The following is a 17,156-nucleotide window of genomic DNA, read 5'->3' on the forward strand; positions in this document are numbered from 1 at the left end:
CTCCTTTCCCCTTCATGTTAGCATCCCAGGGAATCCTGCCCATCAGTTCTTTTTGACCTCAGAAATGGCTGAACTTCTGAAATCACCTGTACAGTCTCTCTATTGCCATCTATGCCTTTTGTCAACAAGCTTTTAGCCTTCTTGCTGTTCCTGGTGAAAAACCAATTTCTCAAGCTGTTGTGAAACCTTCCAGACCCAGGGTCCTGCCTTGAGTTTGGACTTTTAGGGGGAAATCTGGGTCCCCAATGAGAGCTTTGTCATTAATTTCAGGGTAGCTAAGATTTCACCCCTGCTTTTCACGTCCCTGCTTGCGAGCCCTGAGACACCATCAAGAAATTCTACACCAGATCCACTAATTCTTTTCCAATGCCAAGCGAGGGGCAACAAGGATATATCCCTTGCCCTGCCTTTCCCCCAGCAGTTATAGGTCCAACAGCCTGTCCAATGGGATCCCCAACCAATTATTTCAAGATTTCACATTTGAGGTGGGGAGGTACAGGAAATCTGATTGGGTGGACCTTGGCAATGAACCCTGAGGCTTTTTCACCTACCATAGAGGGCTGGAAGGGTCTGTTTTTGCTGGCCACCCCTTCCACTTGTAAAGCAACTTGAATGATACAAAACAATCCCTATCCTACGGCTTGAACCTACCAGCTTCAGCCAGGAGTGAGAAGTAGAACTCAAACATGAAAACCTGCTCTTCCCATATGACAGCATGTTGTATTATTCACTGAGTTATCTCACGGCTATACTTTTGCTGCAGATCTGTCCACCAAGGGGTAGGACTTTGTTACTTGCTTTGATAACACTGCTGTTTTTCCTAATTCTGAGTGGTTATGAATACTCAAACATAAAGGGGTCTGCAGGACTCATCCTCAATTTGTTGGCCAAGTTCAGTAACAGAACCTAGAGAGCTTTTCTCACACTGCCAAATTCAAAAGAGAACTGACTCCTGGCTAATAGCCAAGACCAGGGTAAGTACTGCAAAACTATATTTGAAATAGGATCATGGTTAGCAATTCCTTTTAAATTAAAAGTCTATATTTGGCATTAAACTATTTTATTTGAGCATTATATTGCTGTATTTCAGGGTCCTGTCCTTCACTAAATGAAAACAAAGACGAAGAATTGGGCCATCAAACTGTGCATGAAATAATCCAGGATTTTTTTTCCTGGCTCCTTCACAAGGATTCTGTTGCCAGATTCGACCACGTTGGCAGGATAATTCCTGTAAGTCATGGAAATTGCAAGCTTCGTGACACACACACATTTGATTCTAAGTCCTAGCCAATAACATTAAATGCAGTAAAGAACCAGATTTTTATCCAAGCCTTTTATTAGCATCTGGAATCTGAGAGCTGATGTCAGATCAGACATTACACAAAAGTTCTCTCAAATGGGAAAGGAGACAGGATTTTATGAAAAAAAAACTGATGGCTTTTATCTTGATCTGAGACATGTAATCACTTGCCAACCTATCTTGCATTTTCTCATATAGGGACCAATCCAGGAAAGCACCGTACAGCCATAACTCAGTATAAAGCTTTAGAGCTCAACCCCCTTTGGCAGTTTTTAAATGGGTAGCAATGCCTACATACCTTCAAATATCTGGGCCTTCAAGCCTTGAGAGTCAGCACCAGCACCTTAAATGGACCCTGGAAATCCAGAGGCAACCTGTGAAGACTCCAAAACACTAGAGCAGTGATCATCAATCAGTAGATCTGGATCTACCGGTAGATCCTGGAGTCTCTGACTGGTGATTCTGTTTGTACTGGCCAGAAGGCTATCACGTGTTGGCACATCTACTACCCCTCTCTCTGGCTTTTCCTGCCCTCTGCCTTGGATCTGACCTGGGAGCCTCCTGCTTCCTCTGCAGGGTGTGGGGAGACAGAAAAGGGGGCACTGATGTCAGGATGTCCCCCTCCCTCTACCCATATACCTCATCTCCACAGAGAGGGGAGATATGACAGGGCTCGGGATGAAGGGAGTTGGCTGGCACGTGTTCCTATATCTGAACATGCTCAGCATACTTAAAGGGGCAATGCGAATCTGTCACGCACACACAGCGTACACACTAACCTCCCAACCCAACACACACTTGAGTTGCTGTTGTTACTTCTTTCACTTCTTTCCTAGTGTGGTATTTCAGGTTTTTGACTGGTCTGTGCCGTTCACAATTTTTATTTCCCACTTAGGCTTAAATTTAATTCTTTAAGTAGTGAGTTCTAAAACGCCGAACCTGCCATGCAGGAGTAATTAATCCCTACAGTTATTTTAAAAAATATATAGCAAGGTGTTTGGTTTCTACTTGTGATACCCTTCTGCACAGTACCTCCATATTGGTGAACATAACAAAATACAGTCCCTCTAATTTTTTCCATCTCTGGGTGCATCTACACTGCACCATTATTCCAGAAAAACAATAATAGCATCCACAGAGCAACTGCGTTAATTTGAAAGAAAATCGAAATAGTGGAGGGCTTTTTCCAACATTGGTAAACCTGCCTGCTCTTATATCCTCTCTTGCTCCTGCACCCTCCCCCTGGCCAGAAACCCTGCTCCTGCACCCTTCTCACCCAGACCTTACACCCTCACCCCCTTCTGCACTCTCCCAGATCCTACACCCCATTCCTATCTCACTCACTGGCAGCCCTGTCCTGAACCCCTCATTTCCCCTCCCCCCATCCCAGAGCCTAAAACCCACTAACTCCAGAGCCCCAGAAGAGTAAATCTGGCCTATGGGAAGCCCTGAATCTCAGTCTTCCCTGTCTCTTCCCTTCGCTCCCTGGGGCTGCAGGCTGGATTGAGGTGTCTCAGTTGGGGGCCACATCAGTGAGGGTTGCGGGTTTTTGGAGGAGTTTTTTTTGCTTCTCACTTGTGTGATACCCAAATGATTTTTCTGTGGGTCAGTGGCCCCGACACAAAAAAGGTTCCCCACCCCTGCCATAAATAAAGAAAACATTGAAACCTTTTGTTGGACATAAATTAATATTTTATTTAAAATTAAGTTTGATAAACTAACATGAGAAAGTTAAAGCACTTACTCTGTTTAATAATTGAAATTAAACCAGTCTTCCTAGCTACAGCACTAGCAAAATGGCTTGGGAGTAATTAACAACTGGTGGTCCACGAAATTGAATCAGGTGGTCCACAGGCCAAAAATTTAAGAACCACTGAGATAGAGGAATCCCACAGGCATATAATTCTTAAGCAGAAAGTCAGACAAAGATGACAATTCATAATGGAACTTTTTGGCCTTAAATGTATATATATATATATATGTATATAAATTATTGTAAATATAGGGTTTGTAATCAGATATAATTGTGTGTGTATATACATATCAACTATAATGATCTTTTAAACAAATCCCATTGGTGCTGATAGTTTTCAGGTTCTGATCACCATCTCTCTTTGTTAATGTAGGGCTTAAATAAACAGATACACCACTCCCTGGTTGCTTCTAAGGATATTTGGAACAACTCTTGCTGTCAGTTTACTTCTGTTCCATCTATCTAGCTACTGTGGGATACAATGTGGCTACGTGTACTTTGGAGAAAAAGAATCTGGGTCTGTTCCAGTTATAGACAGGCAACCCATTATTTCTCTGTGCTATATTTAGGTTCTCTGTCCTTGTAACTCTTAGCTTTCTTTTTGCGGTGTAGCTACTAATCTAACTGAATAGAAGATCTCTGGGAGAAGCGTAAATTAGCAATCACATCTTATTGTAAGAGAAAAGCTGATCTTGCTTGTGAAATAAAACGCTCTTCTCCAGTCCCTGTCTTTGTTCAACACAGCATGATTAGCAATAGATATAAATAGGGACTCTTGTCTCTACCTCCGATGCACCAGATATTGATCATTTGTCTAATCCACATTGGCAAATTTCCCTTCTCTAAAATGATGTTGTACCAATCAAACGTTATTATATTGACAGAAATAACTATATTAAAATCTCAGACATGTTTAACAGTATATAAGTACTAATGGAAACAAAGGGACAAATGTGCATGTTCAGAGGTGCACCTACTGCACCCCATTTTGATGAGCAATTATGGCTGTGTGCATGCAGATGTCAAGGTCTGCACACTCGTGTATGTGCATGCACGCAGCCATGGAACTGGTCCTGCCTAGAGCAGGGGGCTGGACTTGATGACCTTCTGAGGTCTCTTCCAGTTCTATGATTCTAGGATTCTATGACACAGACCCACGCTGCAGTGGGATATTTCTGTTCTTGTTGGGCATGTTCAGAAATTTCACTCTACTTTTGTGTGCAGCAATTTGAAAGTCTGGCCTTCACCTGCCAGATTTATACAGGCAGTCCCCGGGTTACGTACAAGATAGGGACTGTAGGCTTGTTCTTAAGTTGAATTTGTATGTAAGTCGGAACTGGTACATATTGTAGGGGAAACTCTAGCCAAACATTTCTCCAGAGCTCAGTTTTATTCTCCCACACCTCACTTCCCTCAGTCCTTTATTCTCAAGCTGAGGTGTCTGCTGAGAAAAGCCGCTCCGCGTCTCCCTGGTCTGCTGGGGGGAAGCAGCTAATGTGGGGTTGCCTCACCCCATTTGTAAGTAGGGATCTGATGTAAGTAGGGATCCGATGTAACCCAGGGACTGCCTGTATTTGTTTTTGAATGACATGGAGAGGACTGAAGAACTAAGGAAGCCCCACAATATTATCAAGGTCTTTTTTTTCTTTTTAAATACGAGATAAGGTTTTGCTTATAGTGTTACACTATATTCTTCTAGGACACAATGATGGGATATTTTATATTTTTGCAGAGGAGGTGGAACAACAACTATATTATAGAGAGGTTTTAAGAACAGTTGGATTTCCTACTGGTAATATGAACAGCAACATGTTCTAAAGGTCAGAGCAGATGACTATAATCCAGGCCCTCCTGAGTTCAACGCCTTGCTTAGCTATTGGTTTGCAGTTTAGTTCTTAGTAAAGTACTTCATGAGTCTCAGCATTGCCATAAGTAAAACAAGAAAGTTAATATCTTCCTCCTGTGTGTCTGATGGGTGTTAATTTTTACCAGAGTGCTTTGAAGACATTAAGTACTCTGCACTGATGTATGGTGTGTTTATTTGCAGATGGCCATGTGTTCTGAGCAGCTCACCAAACTCAGCTTTTAACATTCCTTGCAAGAAGTGCAGAGACAATGAGAGTTCGGCTCAAAAGGGATGTGATCTGCACCCTTTTTTTGGTGGTTGTGCTTTGCTCTTTATTCTATTCCCAGTTAGAGCATACACCCTTAACAGGAAGCAGGAAACAAACACACAAGAAACCTGCACCAACACCGAGGATCTTCCCAGGCCATCAAGCCCCTAAGTGGCACCCTCAAGCAGAGGTGACGTTTGACCATTCCCAAATCATTTCTATTGCTAAAGATGTGGAGGTGACAAGTAAACAGGCCCAAACAACCCCTTTGCCACCACTGACTCATTCTGTCTTTGATTTCAAACGCTACCTTCTAAATAAGGATAATCGGAATTTCAATCTTCTCATTAATCAGCCCAAGAAATGCAGGAAAACACCTGAAGGTCCCTTCTTGCTTATAGCCATAAAATCAGTAGTTGAGGACTTTGACAGACGCGAGATCGTCCGTAGGACTTGGGGTAGGGAGGGTTTGGTGAATGGGGTGCAGGTTCAAAGAGTTTTCCTCCTGGGAATACCAAAGAATAAGACAGCATTGGCAACATGGGAGATCCTTGTCCACCAGGAGAGTGTGATGTATCAGGACATTTTACTCTGGGACTTTCTGGACACCTTCTTCAACCTGACCTTGAAAGAGATCCACTTTCTAAACTGGGCTGATGAATTTTGTTCCAGTGTGAAATTCATTTTTAAAGGGGATGCTGATGTTTTTGTCAATGTGGAGAACATCATTGACTTTCTTGAGATATATGACCCTGCAAAAGACCTCTTTGTTGGGGACATTATCTACAATGCTCATCCAATCCGCATGAAAAAGAGTAAATACTACATCCCAGAAACAATGTATGGGCTAGGCACGTACCCAGTCTATGCAGGGGGAGGAGGCTTCTTACTGTCCAACAGCACCATGAGAAAGCTCTTTCAGGCTTGCCAAGAGGTAGAGCTCTTCCCAATTGATGATGTCTTTCTGGGCATGTGCTTGCAGAGAATCAATCTCAAACCTGTTTTGCATGAAGGATTCAAGACATTTGGCATTGTGAAACCCTCTGCTGCCCCACACCTGCAGACATTTGATCCCTGCTTTTACAAAGATCTCATGGTAGTCCACAGTCTAAAAGTAGCTGAAATCTGGCTAATGTGGAACCTCCTTCATAATCCAGAGCTCTCCTGTACCCAAAAGAAAAAGGTGAAGAGGCCTTTCCAATGGAACAGGAAAAGCAATGTCAAGCAGCAGCCAAAAGCAGGTTAAACACGGCAGAAGCAGATGATGAACCAAGCTCGGAGGAACCCAACATGCTGCTTTCGCACATCTTGTTTAAAAGATTTGGAGAGAAGGTCATACTATTGGAGACATTTGCCAGAATTCCACATCTGCACACGCTATTTGTAGTAGGACATTTTCCTTAATCTGATTCCAAGCAATTCACAAAAGTAGGTTTAATTTATTATTATTTATTAGTATGTCAGTAATGCTCAAAGACCTCCCCCCCACCTAGGATTATTGTGCTGTACCAAACACATAGTAAAATACAGCCCCCAAAAGCTTATCATTTGAGATTTAATGTAAGTGAATGTGACATATAAGGAGCAGGGTAGGGTGGGAGATGAGGGCAAGAGTTGTGAAGATAAAAAATAATTTGCTATATAGGTCTGGGATTTCTGAGAGCCATCAAGAATTGGGCAATAGCTAAAATAAAGAAAATCGGCTCTCCCCAGCTGATGCACAAACCAAACCACTGTTGCTGGCTGCTTGGAGGTATCAGTGGAGGTGGGTTTTGATGAAGAAGAGGGCAGTAATAGTATGGGGGCTACATGCAGAATGGGAGGGAGGAAACAAAATTGGAAGTTGAAGATGTCATTGTCGGCAGACCAAGGACGGATAGGGAAAAGGCAATTACAGATAAATACGAAATGTTAGGGCTGTGAAGAGCACTGAAGGGGAGGAGTGCCCGCATGTACCTTCCCTCCCTTGTGACGCACAACAAGGGTATCTAAAACGGCCCGGGTGAAAACCTCTCACTTCTTTACTGCCAAGCCTTATATAGAATACGGAAGTAGAGGGGAGGAAGACAAGTTGTGGAGCGCCTATAGGGGGACACATCTCCAAAAACTATTGTTACTAGCAATGTTAAATATTGGCTAATTGAATAGTCAACTAATCTTATGAATTCTTATCAGTTACTCGACTATTCTATACTCCCCAGGCATGGAGCTGGCAGCCAGTGTGCTCCGGCCCCACTCCCAAGGAACCCCTTGCCTTTGTATCAGAGGCAGAAGCGTGGGGTACCAGGTAGGAGCTGATCCGCAAGAGGAGCCAGTTTAAAAAACAGGTCCCCTTGTGGATTGGCTGCCTGTCACCCAGTGCTGCTGCCTCTGATACAGTGTGTATATGTATCACTGGGAGATGGGTCGGAAATGGGAGGGAGTGTGGGCAGAGAGAAAGGAGGGTCAGGGCAAAACTGGGAGGCAAGGTCAAATCAGGATCTTAGATGATTATATACAAATGCGAGAAATATGGGAAATAAGCAGGAAGAAATGAAAGTACCAATAAATAAGTACAATTATGACATTGTTGGCATCACAGAAACTCGGTGGGATAATACACAAGATTGGAATGTTTGTATAGAAGGGTACACCTTGCTCAGGAACGACAGACAGGGAAAAAAGGGAGGAGGTGTTGCCCTATACATTAAAAATGAACACACTTGGAGTGAGGTAGAAGTGGGCATAGGAGACGGAAATGTTGAGAGTCTCTGGGTTAGGCTAAAAGGGATTAAAAACAAAGGTGATGTCATGCTAGGAGTCTACTGCAGGCCCCCTATCCAGGTGGAAGAAGTGGATGAGGCTCTTTTTAAACAACAAAATCATCCAAAGCTCAAGATTTGGTGATGGGGGACTTCAACTATCCAGATATATGTTGGGAAAATAACACTGCGGGGCACAGACTATCCAATAAGTTCTTGGACTGCATTGGAGACAACTTTTTATTTCAGAAGGTTGAAAAAGCTACCAGGGAGAAAGCTGTTCTAGATTTGATCCTAACAAATAGGGAGGAACTGGTTGAGAACTTGAAAGTGGAAGGCAGGTTGGGTGAAAGTGATCATGAAATCATAGAGTTCACAATTCTAAGGAAGGGTAGAAGGGAGAACAGCAAAATAGAGACAATGGATTTCAGGAAGGCGGATTTTGGTTAGCTCAGAGAGCTGATAGGTAAGGTCCAATGGGAATGGAGACTGAGAGGAAAGACAACTGAGGAGAGTTGGCAGTTTTTCAAAGGGACATTGTTAAGGGCCCAAAAGCAAGCTATTCCGCTGTGTCGGAAAGATAGAAAATATGGCAAAAGATCGCCTTGGCTTAACCACGAGATCTTGAATGATCTAAAAATAAAAAAGGAGCCATATAAAAAATGGAAAGTAGGACAAATTACAAAGGTTGAATATGGGCAAACAGCACAGGAATGCAGGGGCAAGATTAGAAAGGCAAAGGCACAGAATGAGCTCAAACTAGCTACGGGAATAAAGGGAAACAAGAAGACATGTATTTTATAAATACATTAGAAGCAAGAGGAAGACCAAGGAGAGGGTAGGCCCACTGCTCAGTGAAGAGGGAGAAACAGCAACAGGAAACTTGGAAATGGCAGAGATGCTCAATTACTTCTTTGTTTTGGTCTTTACCGAGAAGTCTGTAGGAATGCCTAACAGTGAATGCTAGTGGAAAGGGGGTAATTTTAGAAGGTAAAATAAAAAAAGAACAAGTTAAAAATCACCTAGAAAAGTTAGATGCCTACAAGTCACCAGGGCCTGATGAAATGCATCCTAGAATACTCAAGGAGCTGATAGAGGAGGTATCTGAGCCTCTAGCTATCATCTTTGGAAAATCAAGGGAGACAGGGGAGATTCCAGAGGACTGGAAAAGGGCAAATATAGTGCCCATCTATAAAAAGAGAAATAAGAACCCAGGAAACTACAGATCAGTTAGTTTAACTTCTGTGCCAGGAAAGATAATGGAGCAAGTAATTAAGGAAGTCATCTGTAAACACTTGGAAAGTGGCAAGGTAATAGGGAACAGCCAGCATGGATTTGTAAAGAACAAATCATGTCAAACCAATCTGATAGCTTTTTTTAATAGGATAACAAGTCTTGTGGATAAGGGAGAAGTGGTGGATGTGGTATACCTAGACTTTAGTAAGGCGTTTGATACAGTCTCGCATGATAGTCTTATCAATAAACTAGGTAAATACAACTTAGATGGGGCTACTATAAGGTGGGTGCATAACTGGCTGGATAACCGTACTCAGAGAGTAGTTATTAATGGTTCACAATCCTGCTGGAAAGGCATAACAAGTGGGGTTCCGCAGGGATCTGTTTTGGGACCGGCTCTGTTCAATATCTTCATCAACAATTTAGATATTGGTATAGAAAGCACGCTTATTAAGTTTGCAGATGATACCAAGCTGGGAGGGACTTCGACTAATCTGGAGGATAGGGTCATAATTCAAAATGACCTGGACAAATTGGAGAAATGGTCTGAAATAAATAGGATGAAGTTTAATAAAGACAAATGCAAAGTGTTCCACATAGGAAGGAACAATCAGTTTCATACATACAGAATGGGAAGCGATGGTCTGGGAAGGAGTACAGCAGAAAGGGATCTAGGGGTTTTAGTGGACCACAAGTTAAATATGAGTCAGCAGTGTGATGCTGTTGCAAAGAAAGCAAACATGATTCGGGGATGTATTAACAGGTGTGTTGTGAGCAAGACACGAGAAGTCATTCTTCCGCTCTACTCTGTGCTGGTTAGGCCTCAATTGGAGTATTGTGTCCAGTTCTGGGCACCGCATTTCAAGAAAGATGTGGAAAAACTGGAGAGGGTCCAGAGAAGAGCAACGAGAATGATTAAAGATCTAGAGAACATGACCAATGAGGGAAGGCTGAAGGAATTGGGTTTGTTTAGTTTAGAAAAGAGAAGACTGAGGGGGGACATGATAGCAGTTTTCAGATATCTAAAAGGGTGTCATAAGGAGGAGGGAGAAAACTTGTTCATCTTGGCCTCTGAGGACAGAGCAAGAAGCAATGGGCTTAAACTGCAGCAAGGGAGGTTTAGGTTGGACATTAGGAAAAAGTTCCTAACTGTCAGGATAGTCAAACACTGGAATAAATTGCCCAGGGAGGTTAAGGAATCCCCATCTCTGGAGATATTTCAGAGTAGGTTAGATAAATGTCTATCAGGGATGGTCTAGACCCGTGGTCACCAACCAGTAGATCGCCATCTACCAGTAGATCTCGGAGGCTCTAAGAGTAGCTCTTGAGCCCTCTTTGAACTGCGCGCCTGCGCAGTACATTTACATTAGATTTCCTCATTTGAGGAGCAGCTACTCACCGAGCAACAGCACAGGTGAGTAGCTGCGAGGAATGGTGGGAATTTTTTTTAAAGTAGCAGTATAAGGATTGGGGCTAACAAGTGATGGAGAGGAAGAGAATAGAGAGGGCGGGGCTTCCAGGAAGGGGCGGGGCAGTAGATCTTGGCTTGGTCTGTCATTTAAAAAGTGATCTTGGGTGTAAAAAGGTTGGAGACCACTGGTCTAGACAGTATTTGGTCCTGGACTCGATGACCTCTCGAAGTCCCTTCCAGTCCTAGTATTCTATGTGAGCTCCTGGACCCAGGACTGAGCCAGGCTGTCTGTCTGCCTGGCTCCTAATACACTTTAAATGCAGAGGTGCAGCAGGAGTAGGTCCTGGACCCAGTGCGAGCCAAGACTAAGCCGGGCTGCTGGCCAGCCTCCTAAAAAATTACTGGGGGGGGAGAGGATGTATGTATTCTAAAGCATTAATCTATAAGCTTTTGCTTATTGGTTAATTGACTACACTATTACATCTCTAATTGTTACTGCACAAGGTGAGTAACTTCCTCCTCTTCTTTGAGTAATGTTCCTATGGGTGCTCCACTGTAGGGGATCCAAGTACTACTCACCTCTGGAAGCTGGGGCTTCAGAGAGGAGTCAGTTAATACATAGAGTACTGTGGGGTCAAAGATGGCATGGAGACTGAATCTTTGGCGATCACAATGTTCTGTGAGCATGTGGGCAGAGGCCCAAGTAGCTGCTCTACAGGTTACTGAAATAGGAATATCTGTAAGGAATGTGACCAACGTAGAAACTGATTTTGTGGAGTGCAGATGGACTTTGGATGGAAGCATATTATGCCCTTGATAACAATGGTTAATGCAACCAGAGATCCATTTGGATAGTCTTTGAGCCAGTATCACAGAGCTTTGGAAGCTTTCTGTGGCTAAAAGGAAGACCGCAAATTATTTTATATATAATTACACTGCATCCTAAGAGGATGCACTGTAATGAATGTCAGAAAATAAGCTCTGTTAAGATACTGTCAATAAATATTTCTCTGTAGTGCGGTAACATTATCCTGCATATATATATATATATATGTTTTTTTAATAAAGTGGTGCATGCTCTTGCTTTATTTCATAACATGTACTTACATGTTATGAAATAAAGCAAGAGCATGCACCACTTTATTACAAAAACACTCAGCAACTGTATGTAACACAAAACAGTAACAGAGAGTCACATTTTATTTGTCTTTCAATGTACAAGCTCATTATGTGTTCCGTTTAATTTACAGCCGGGCTATGTAAAGCAACATGAAAATTAGAGAGGAAATAAAGAAATAGATGGAAGTGTAGAATTTTTTCAGCAAGCATGATCACAAGAAACAAACACAGATTGAACAGGAATATAACAGGAGTAACACCTAAGAATAATGAAGGTATACAGTAAATTTTTCCTTAGATTCTCAATGTGTTTTTTTGTTTGTTTTAGTAAAACACTCTAGAATGTCACAGTATACACGGAGACTAAATGGCAAAGAATATCATACGCACATACTCACACAAAACACCATGTCACATTTATCCCCTGCTACTGGCCCAGGATCCAAAACACTAGTTAACACACTATTTCCTATCTCCCATTCACTGATAAACTATACAGGATTACACTGTACATGGCGTTAAAATTACAAAAATGTCATATTTACAAAATCTGTACACACATTGTAAAACTCACAAAATCATTGTCTATGTATCACAAGTTGCTACACCAAAATATTAAAAATGGGACAAAATTATACATATATCTTTTCTATTCTTAAAAAGGGTTAATATTTCAAAGCACACACACCATTTTCCCCAATAAGACTGTAAGAGACCTAGAAACCAAAAGCATCCACTTCAGATAAAATGCAGTGAGGAGCATTTCCTGACTAGAGAAAAGCCTGTTTCCTGGAGGTGGGTTGGGGTGTGCAGTTAGATTACATGTACAGAAATGGTGAAACTAGATTGGGTATATCTTTGGCTAAAACTTTGGCATTAAATAAAAGTTATACTTCAGAAGTCACGGGGAAAAGTTTCTTGGTGCTGGAGGAATTGAAGAATTTTTTTTCCCTACATATTCACTACAAGTTTTCTTTCCTTTTCTATGGGAAACAGGGAATAAGTAGGAGGTTGGAATCAACATATTACAATACATTTGCAGATGAGGCAACTGAATTTTCCTTTATGGGATGTATTTTTTTCATTTTTTAAGTATGAAGAAAAATGTTATCAAAGAAAAGCATCTTTCAGTTATACAAATCATCTCTTCAAGACTTTTTTTTTAAACTGCGTACAGTTATTAAACAAGGCCTGGCAGAAAAAAAAATTGCTTCAGCATGTCAAGTAAATATTAGTGCAGGAAGGTGAACTATTCAATCCACCACATAAATAAGCTTAATGCACAGCTTACATTAAATAACCATTACACCCCGTACACAGATGCTCTTCAGTGAAGATCATGTTTATCAAGTAATTAAAGTGTATGTAGTGCAAATGTTACACAATCAAGTATTATGCACATGCTATTTGCTTGTTCTGAAGTTACACAAAGATGTGGTGCCTGAAATCATGTACATATATACACCCTTACCACACTTGGTACAATGTCCTAATCCACAGAAATATCAATGTGTTTAGATTTGTGCGTGTGTGTGTATGTATGCATAAATAAAAGGTATGTATATATATAGTTGGTGTCTTAAAATAGGACTACCATATCAATTCAGTTTGACCAACACAAAAACAAACTACTATCGATACCTGCTTCCAGATACTCCAAGGCTCAAAAAGTTTGTGCTTCATTCTTGCAGTCATTAATGCCTCTTCCGCCAGTTCAGGAAGGAAAGAGTCTCTTCAGATCTGTGCTGCACAGACGGCCAATTGAGAGGAGTAAAATGAAGACACAGATACCTAGCCATTTTCCTCCATCACTAGCTCCATGCCTCATGATGAAGGGTTGTGAGAGTTTCTCCTCTGTGCCACTCATGGATGGGAGGAATTGTATTTTGAAAAAATCATACCATGCTTTCCATATAAGTGGCAGCAAATCAAGGCACACTGTATGAGTTTTGTAGCATTTAGATTAGCTGACTTTGAAGGTGATGCTTCACTGTGAAAGATCCGATGTTCTCAACTGGCTGCAGGGCCTTGCTGGGCCATACAATGTAACAGATGCTATGTGATTATTCTGCATCACCTGCAAAAAGAGAACAAGCAAAAAAATAAAAACACCACAGGCAAAAGGGAACTTGGGAAGTTGTCAGATACAGTTGCAGTATTTCTGTGCCTGAGTAGAGAGAGAATATACACTTGAACCTCCTTAATCCAGTCATCTGAGATCTGAGAACACCTATGGTTTGGACCCCTGCATAGCTGGAGCACCAGTGCAGGGGGAGGATGAAGTGGCTCTGCACATAATCATTTCCGCTGCTCTTCCCCTCTGGCCAGAGGAATGCCTTGTCAGGAGGCTTTTACTCCACTGTTCCCATTGGCTGCGAATTCCAGACAATGGGGGGGAGGGTGCAGCCATGTGTCCTACTGGGAATGGGGCACCATGTGAGCACCCACCACCATCCTCCTTATGCACCCTCCCCTTCCTCCCAGAATCTGCACCCCCATGCCATTAACAGTTTAAATACAGTGCATTAAGGATTTATCTTATGACACACTATACATATTCAGTATTTTAGAATGGTTTATACATACAAAAGCCCTTCATTATGGCAAATATTCATGGTCCAGAAAATTCTATAATCTGCAAAGTCTATTTATCAAAATTGCCAGATTGAAGAAGTTCAAGTGTATATTAAAAATTAAGCAACTGATAAAATGGAATTAAAACACTGAAAGATCTTTGCCAGCTCTGAAAAATTACTGCTTAATTTCCAGGCTTCATTTAGTCACATTTGCTGTTTAATATGGGCACTCACCACCACCCGAAAATATTTATTGAGAACTAAACATATGTCCCAATTGCATCTGTTATGGGTGAAAAGACAGATACACCAGCCTTAAACACTAGAGATGGATTAAACCTGGGGAAAGATGGTAAATGTCCCATTTGTATTCCCAATATCAACAATTGCTCTTGAATGCTGGCTCTCATAGGCATACAGGAAAGACAAAAAGCTGCATTAAAATCCAGAAGCCAGCTCCACACCATTTTCTCTAATCCAAACAAATCTGAAACTTTTTTCCTAACCTCAAAGATCATTCGCTGCAGCCCAAAACAAAACGTTGATCCAAATGGGTTAGTATTGTTCGGAGAGGAAGACCTTAAAAAAAAAAAAGAAAAGAAAAAAGTATTATGGGTGTATAAGAGGTTAGAATTTCTCAATGTGAAACAATAGCCATCCATGATTATGTGGTAAGTTTGCCACATTTCTCTTGGGCCAAGATTATTTATATTGGGAGGCATTATATTCATCGGCATTATGCTGCTTTTGGATTTCAAATGGGTCATTCCTCGAGTGGTACAGAAATATTGGGGGAAGGAGGAGAGAAGGATGTACTGGGACAAAATAAGTGGTTATTAGTGACTGCAGAGGACAGCTTTCATTCACCCAAGGCTGGAAAGGAAAAACTAAATATAAATCATAGAATCATAGGATTGGAAGAGACCATGGGCAGTTTGTGCAGTTAAGGATGGGGGACGCAGGTCCTCATCCCCAGCCCCTAATAAGGCCCTGCCCCCACCATTGTGCCCAGTGTGCTCCCGCCCACCATAAGGAGGGGAAGAGATGGGAGGGCATGCACATGCACCTCAGCCTGCCTGGCACCCAGAGCATCAGGGAGGGAGACGCGCTGGAGGACCAGGGAGGGAGGAGGCTGCATGGATCTAGCCTTATTGGGCCTCCCACCTCCCCGGTCACTGGAGCACCAGAAAAGGAGGGGTCCACGTGGTTGCAGCCTCCCTGGCCTCCGGAGCGCCATCGAGGAAGGAGGCCGTGTGGCCCAAGCCTGCCAGAGCCCCAGAGCACTGGAAAGGGTGGGCACTGAGGGACAGCCACACTCCATCCCCAGAACGCCTACACAGGCATTCTAGGGGCAGAACTTGGGTGGGACCATGCCTTGTAGCTTGCCTCCACCCCCAGGCTACTAAACACCCACTGAAGAGACCTCAGGAGGTCATCGAGTGCCACCCCCTGTTGAAAACATTACCAACACCAAGTAAATCATCCCTAATAGGGCTTTAACAATCCAGGACTTACAATCCTATAGGGATGGAGATTCTACTCCCTCCCTAAGGGAACCCATTCCAGTGCTTCACCACCCTCCTAGTGAAACAGTTCTTCCTAACAGCCAATCTTGACCTTCCCCACTGCAACTTGAGACCATTGCTCCGTGTTCTGCCATCTGCCATTACTGTGAACAGCCTCTCTCCAGCCTCTTCAGAACCTCCCATCAGGAAGTTGAAGGCTGCTATCAAATCCCCCCCTCACTCTTCTCTTTTTCAGACTAAACAAGCCCAAATCCCTCAGTCTCTTCTTGTAAATCATGTGCTCCAGCCCCCAATTATTTTGGTTGCCCTCCGCTGGACCCTCTCCAGTGTGTCCACATCCTTACTATAGTGGGGAGCCCAGAACTGGACACAATACTCCAGATGTGGCCTCACCAGTGCCGAATAAAGGGGAATAATCACCCCTCTAGATCTGTTGGCAATGCTCCTCCGAATGCACCCTAATATGCCATTAGCTGTCTTGGCTACAAGGACACACTGTTGACTCATATCCAGCTTCTCATCCACTGTAATTCCCAGATCCTTTTCTGCTGAACTGCTGCATAGCATGTTGGTCCCCAGCCTGTAACAGTGCTTGGGATTCTTCTGTCCAAAGTGCAGGACTCCTGGTTGAACCTCATCAGATTTCTTTTGGCCAAATCCTTTAATCTGTCTAGGTCACTCTGGACCTTATCCCTGACCTCCAGCATATCTACCTCTCCCCCTAGCTTAGTGTCATCTGCGAACTTGCTGAGGGTGCAATCCAGCCCCTCATCCAGGTCATTAATAAAGATGTTGAGCAAAACTGGCCCTAAAACCGACCCTTGGGGCACACCGCTTGATACCAGCCGACAACCAGACATTGAGCCGCTGATCACTACCCATGAAGCTCAACAATCTAGCCAGCTTTCTATGCACCTTACTGTCCCCATTTATCCAATCCATACTTCCTTAACTTGCTGGCAAGAATAGCGTGGGAATACTATTGTCAAGAATACTACTGTCTAGTCAACAATGTTAGTCTGAAAGGCCAATTAATATAGTTCTCTGAAAGGAGACCCAGATTTAATTGAGGTGGGGGAGGGTCTACTAGAGGTCTGTAAACAGAGGAAGCTGGCCACTGAAAATTTTGCATTTTTTTTATTTGACTTCATATTAAATAAACATTTAAAGTCATGCACCTTGTTAATTATCTCTTGTTTAAGTATTTTTTCTTCCATATCAGTTTAAAAATATATAAAAGATATTTTAATGACTTGAGTGCCACACATCTGAACAAGCACACATGACCTCAATATTGTTGCAGAGGACAACAATTATTCCACTCACGGATGGAAAATCTTAAAGGGAACACTGGTTAGTACTGTTTTCCGGGTTGGTTTT

The 17,156-nt window shown here is 42.6% G+C and overlaps 2 protein-coding genes across 8 annotated transcripts in view; one reads left to right on the forward strand and one right to left on the reverse strand.

Moving 5' to 3' along the window:
- B3GNT9 (UDP-GlcNAc:betaGal beta-1,3-N-acetylglucosaminyltransferase 9) overlaps positions 1 to 11,980 on the forward strand; it is a 48,454-nt gene extending 36,474 nt beyond the window's left edge. For 3 of the 4 annotated variants that reach the window (XM_006120957.4, XM_075940360.1, XM_075940359.1), the window contains 2 exons: positions 1,091 to 1,230; positions 5,101 to 11,980. In XM_006120957.4, the coding sequence (XP_006121019.1) occupies positions 5,169 to 6,413 (1,245 nt within the window). In that variant the 5' untranslated portion in view covers positions 1,091 to 1,230; positions 5,101 to 5,168 and the 3' untranslated portion in view covers positions 6,414 to 11,980. The remainder of the gene's footprint in view (positions 1 to 1,090; positions 1,231 to 5,100) is intronic. The other variant, XM_006120958.4, reaches the window with a different exon arrangement.
- Positions 11,738 to 17,156, reverse strand: part of PHAF1 (phagophore assembly factor 1) — a 98,126-nt gene continuing 92,707 nt past the window's right edge. For 3 of the 4 annotated variants that reach the window (XM_075940357.1, XM_075940355.1, XM_075940354.1), the window contains exons 16-17: positions 14,757 to 14,829; positions 11,738 to 13,751 (exon numbers count right to left, since the gene is read on the reverse strand). In XM_075940357.1, coding sequence (XP_075796472.1) covers positions 13,662 to 13,751; positions 14,757 to 14,829 — 163 coding nt within the window. In that variant the 3' untranslated portion in view covers positions 11,738 to 13,661. The remainder of the gene's footprint in view (positions 13,752 to 14,756; positions 14,830 to 17,156) is intronic. The other variant, XM_075940358.1, reaches the window with a different exon arrangement.

This window comes from Pelodiscus sinensis, chromosome 12 (assembly GCF_049634645.1).
Source record: "Pelodiscus sinensis isolate JC-2024 chromosome 12, ASM4963464v1, whole genome shotgun sequence".
NCBI classification, from domain to species: Eukaryota; Metazoa; Chordata; order Testudines; family Trionychidae; genus Pelodiscus; species Pelodiscus sinensis.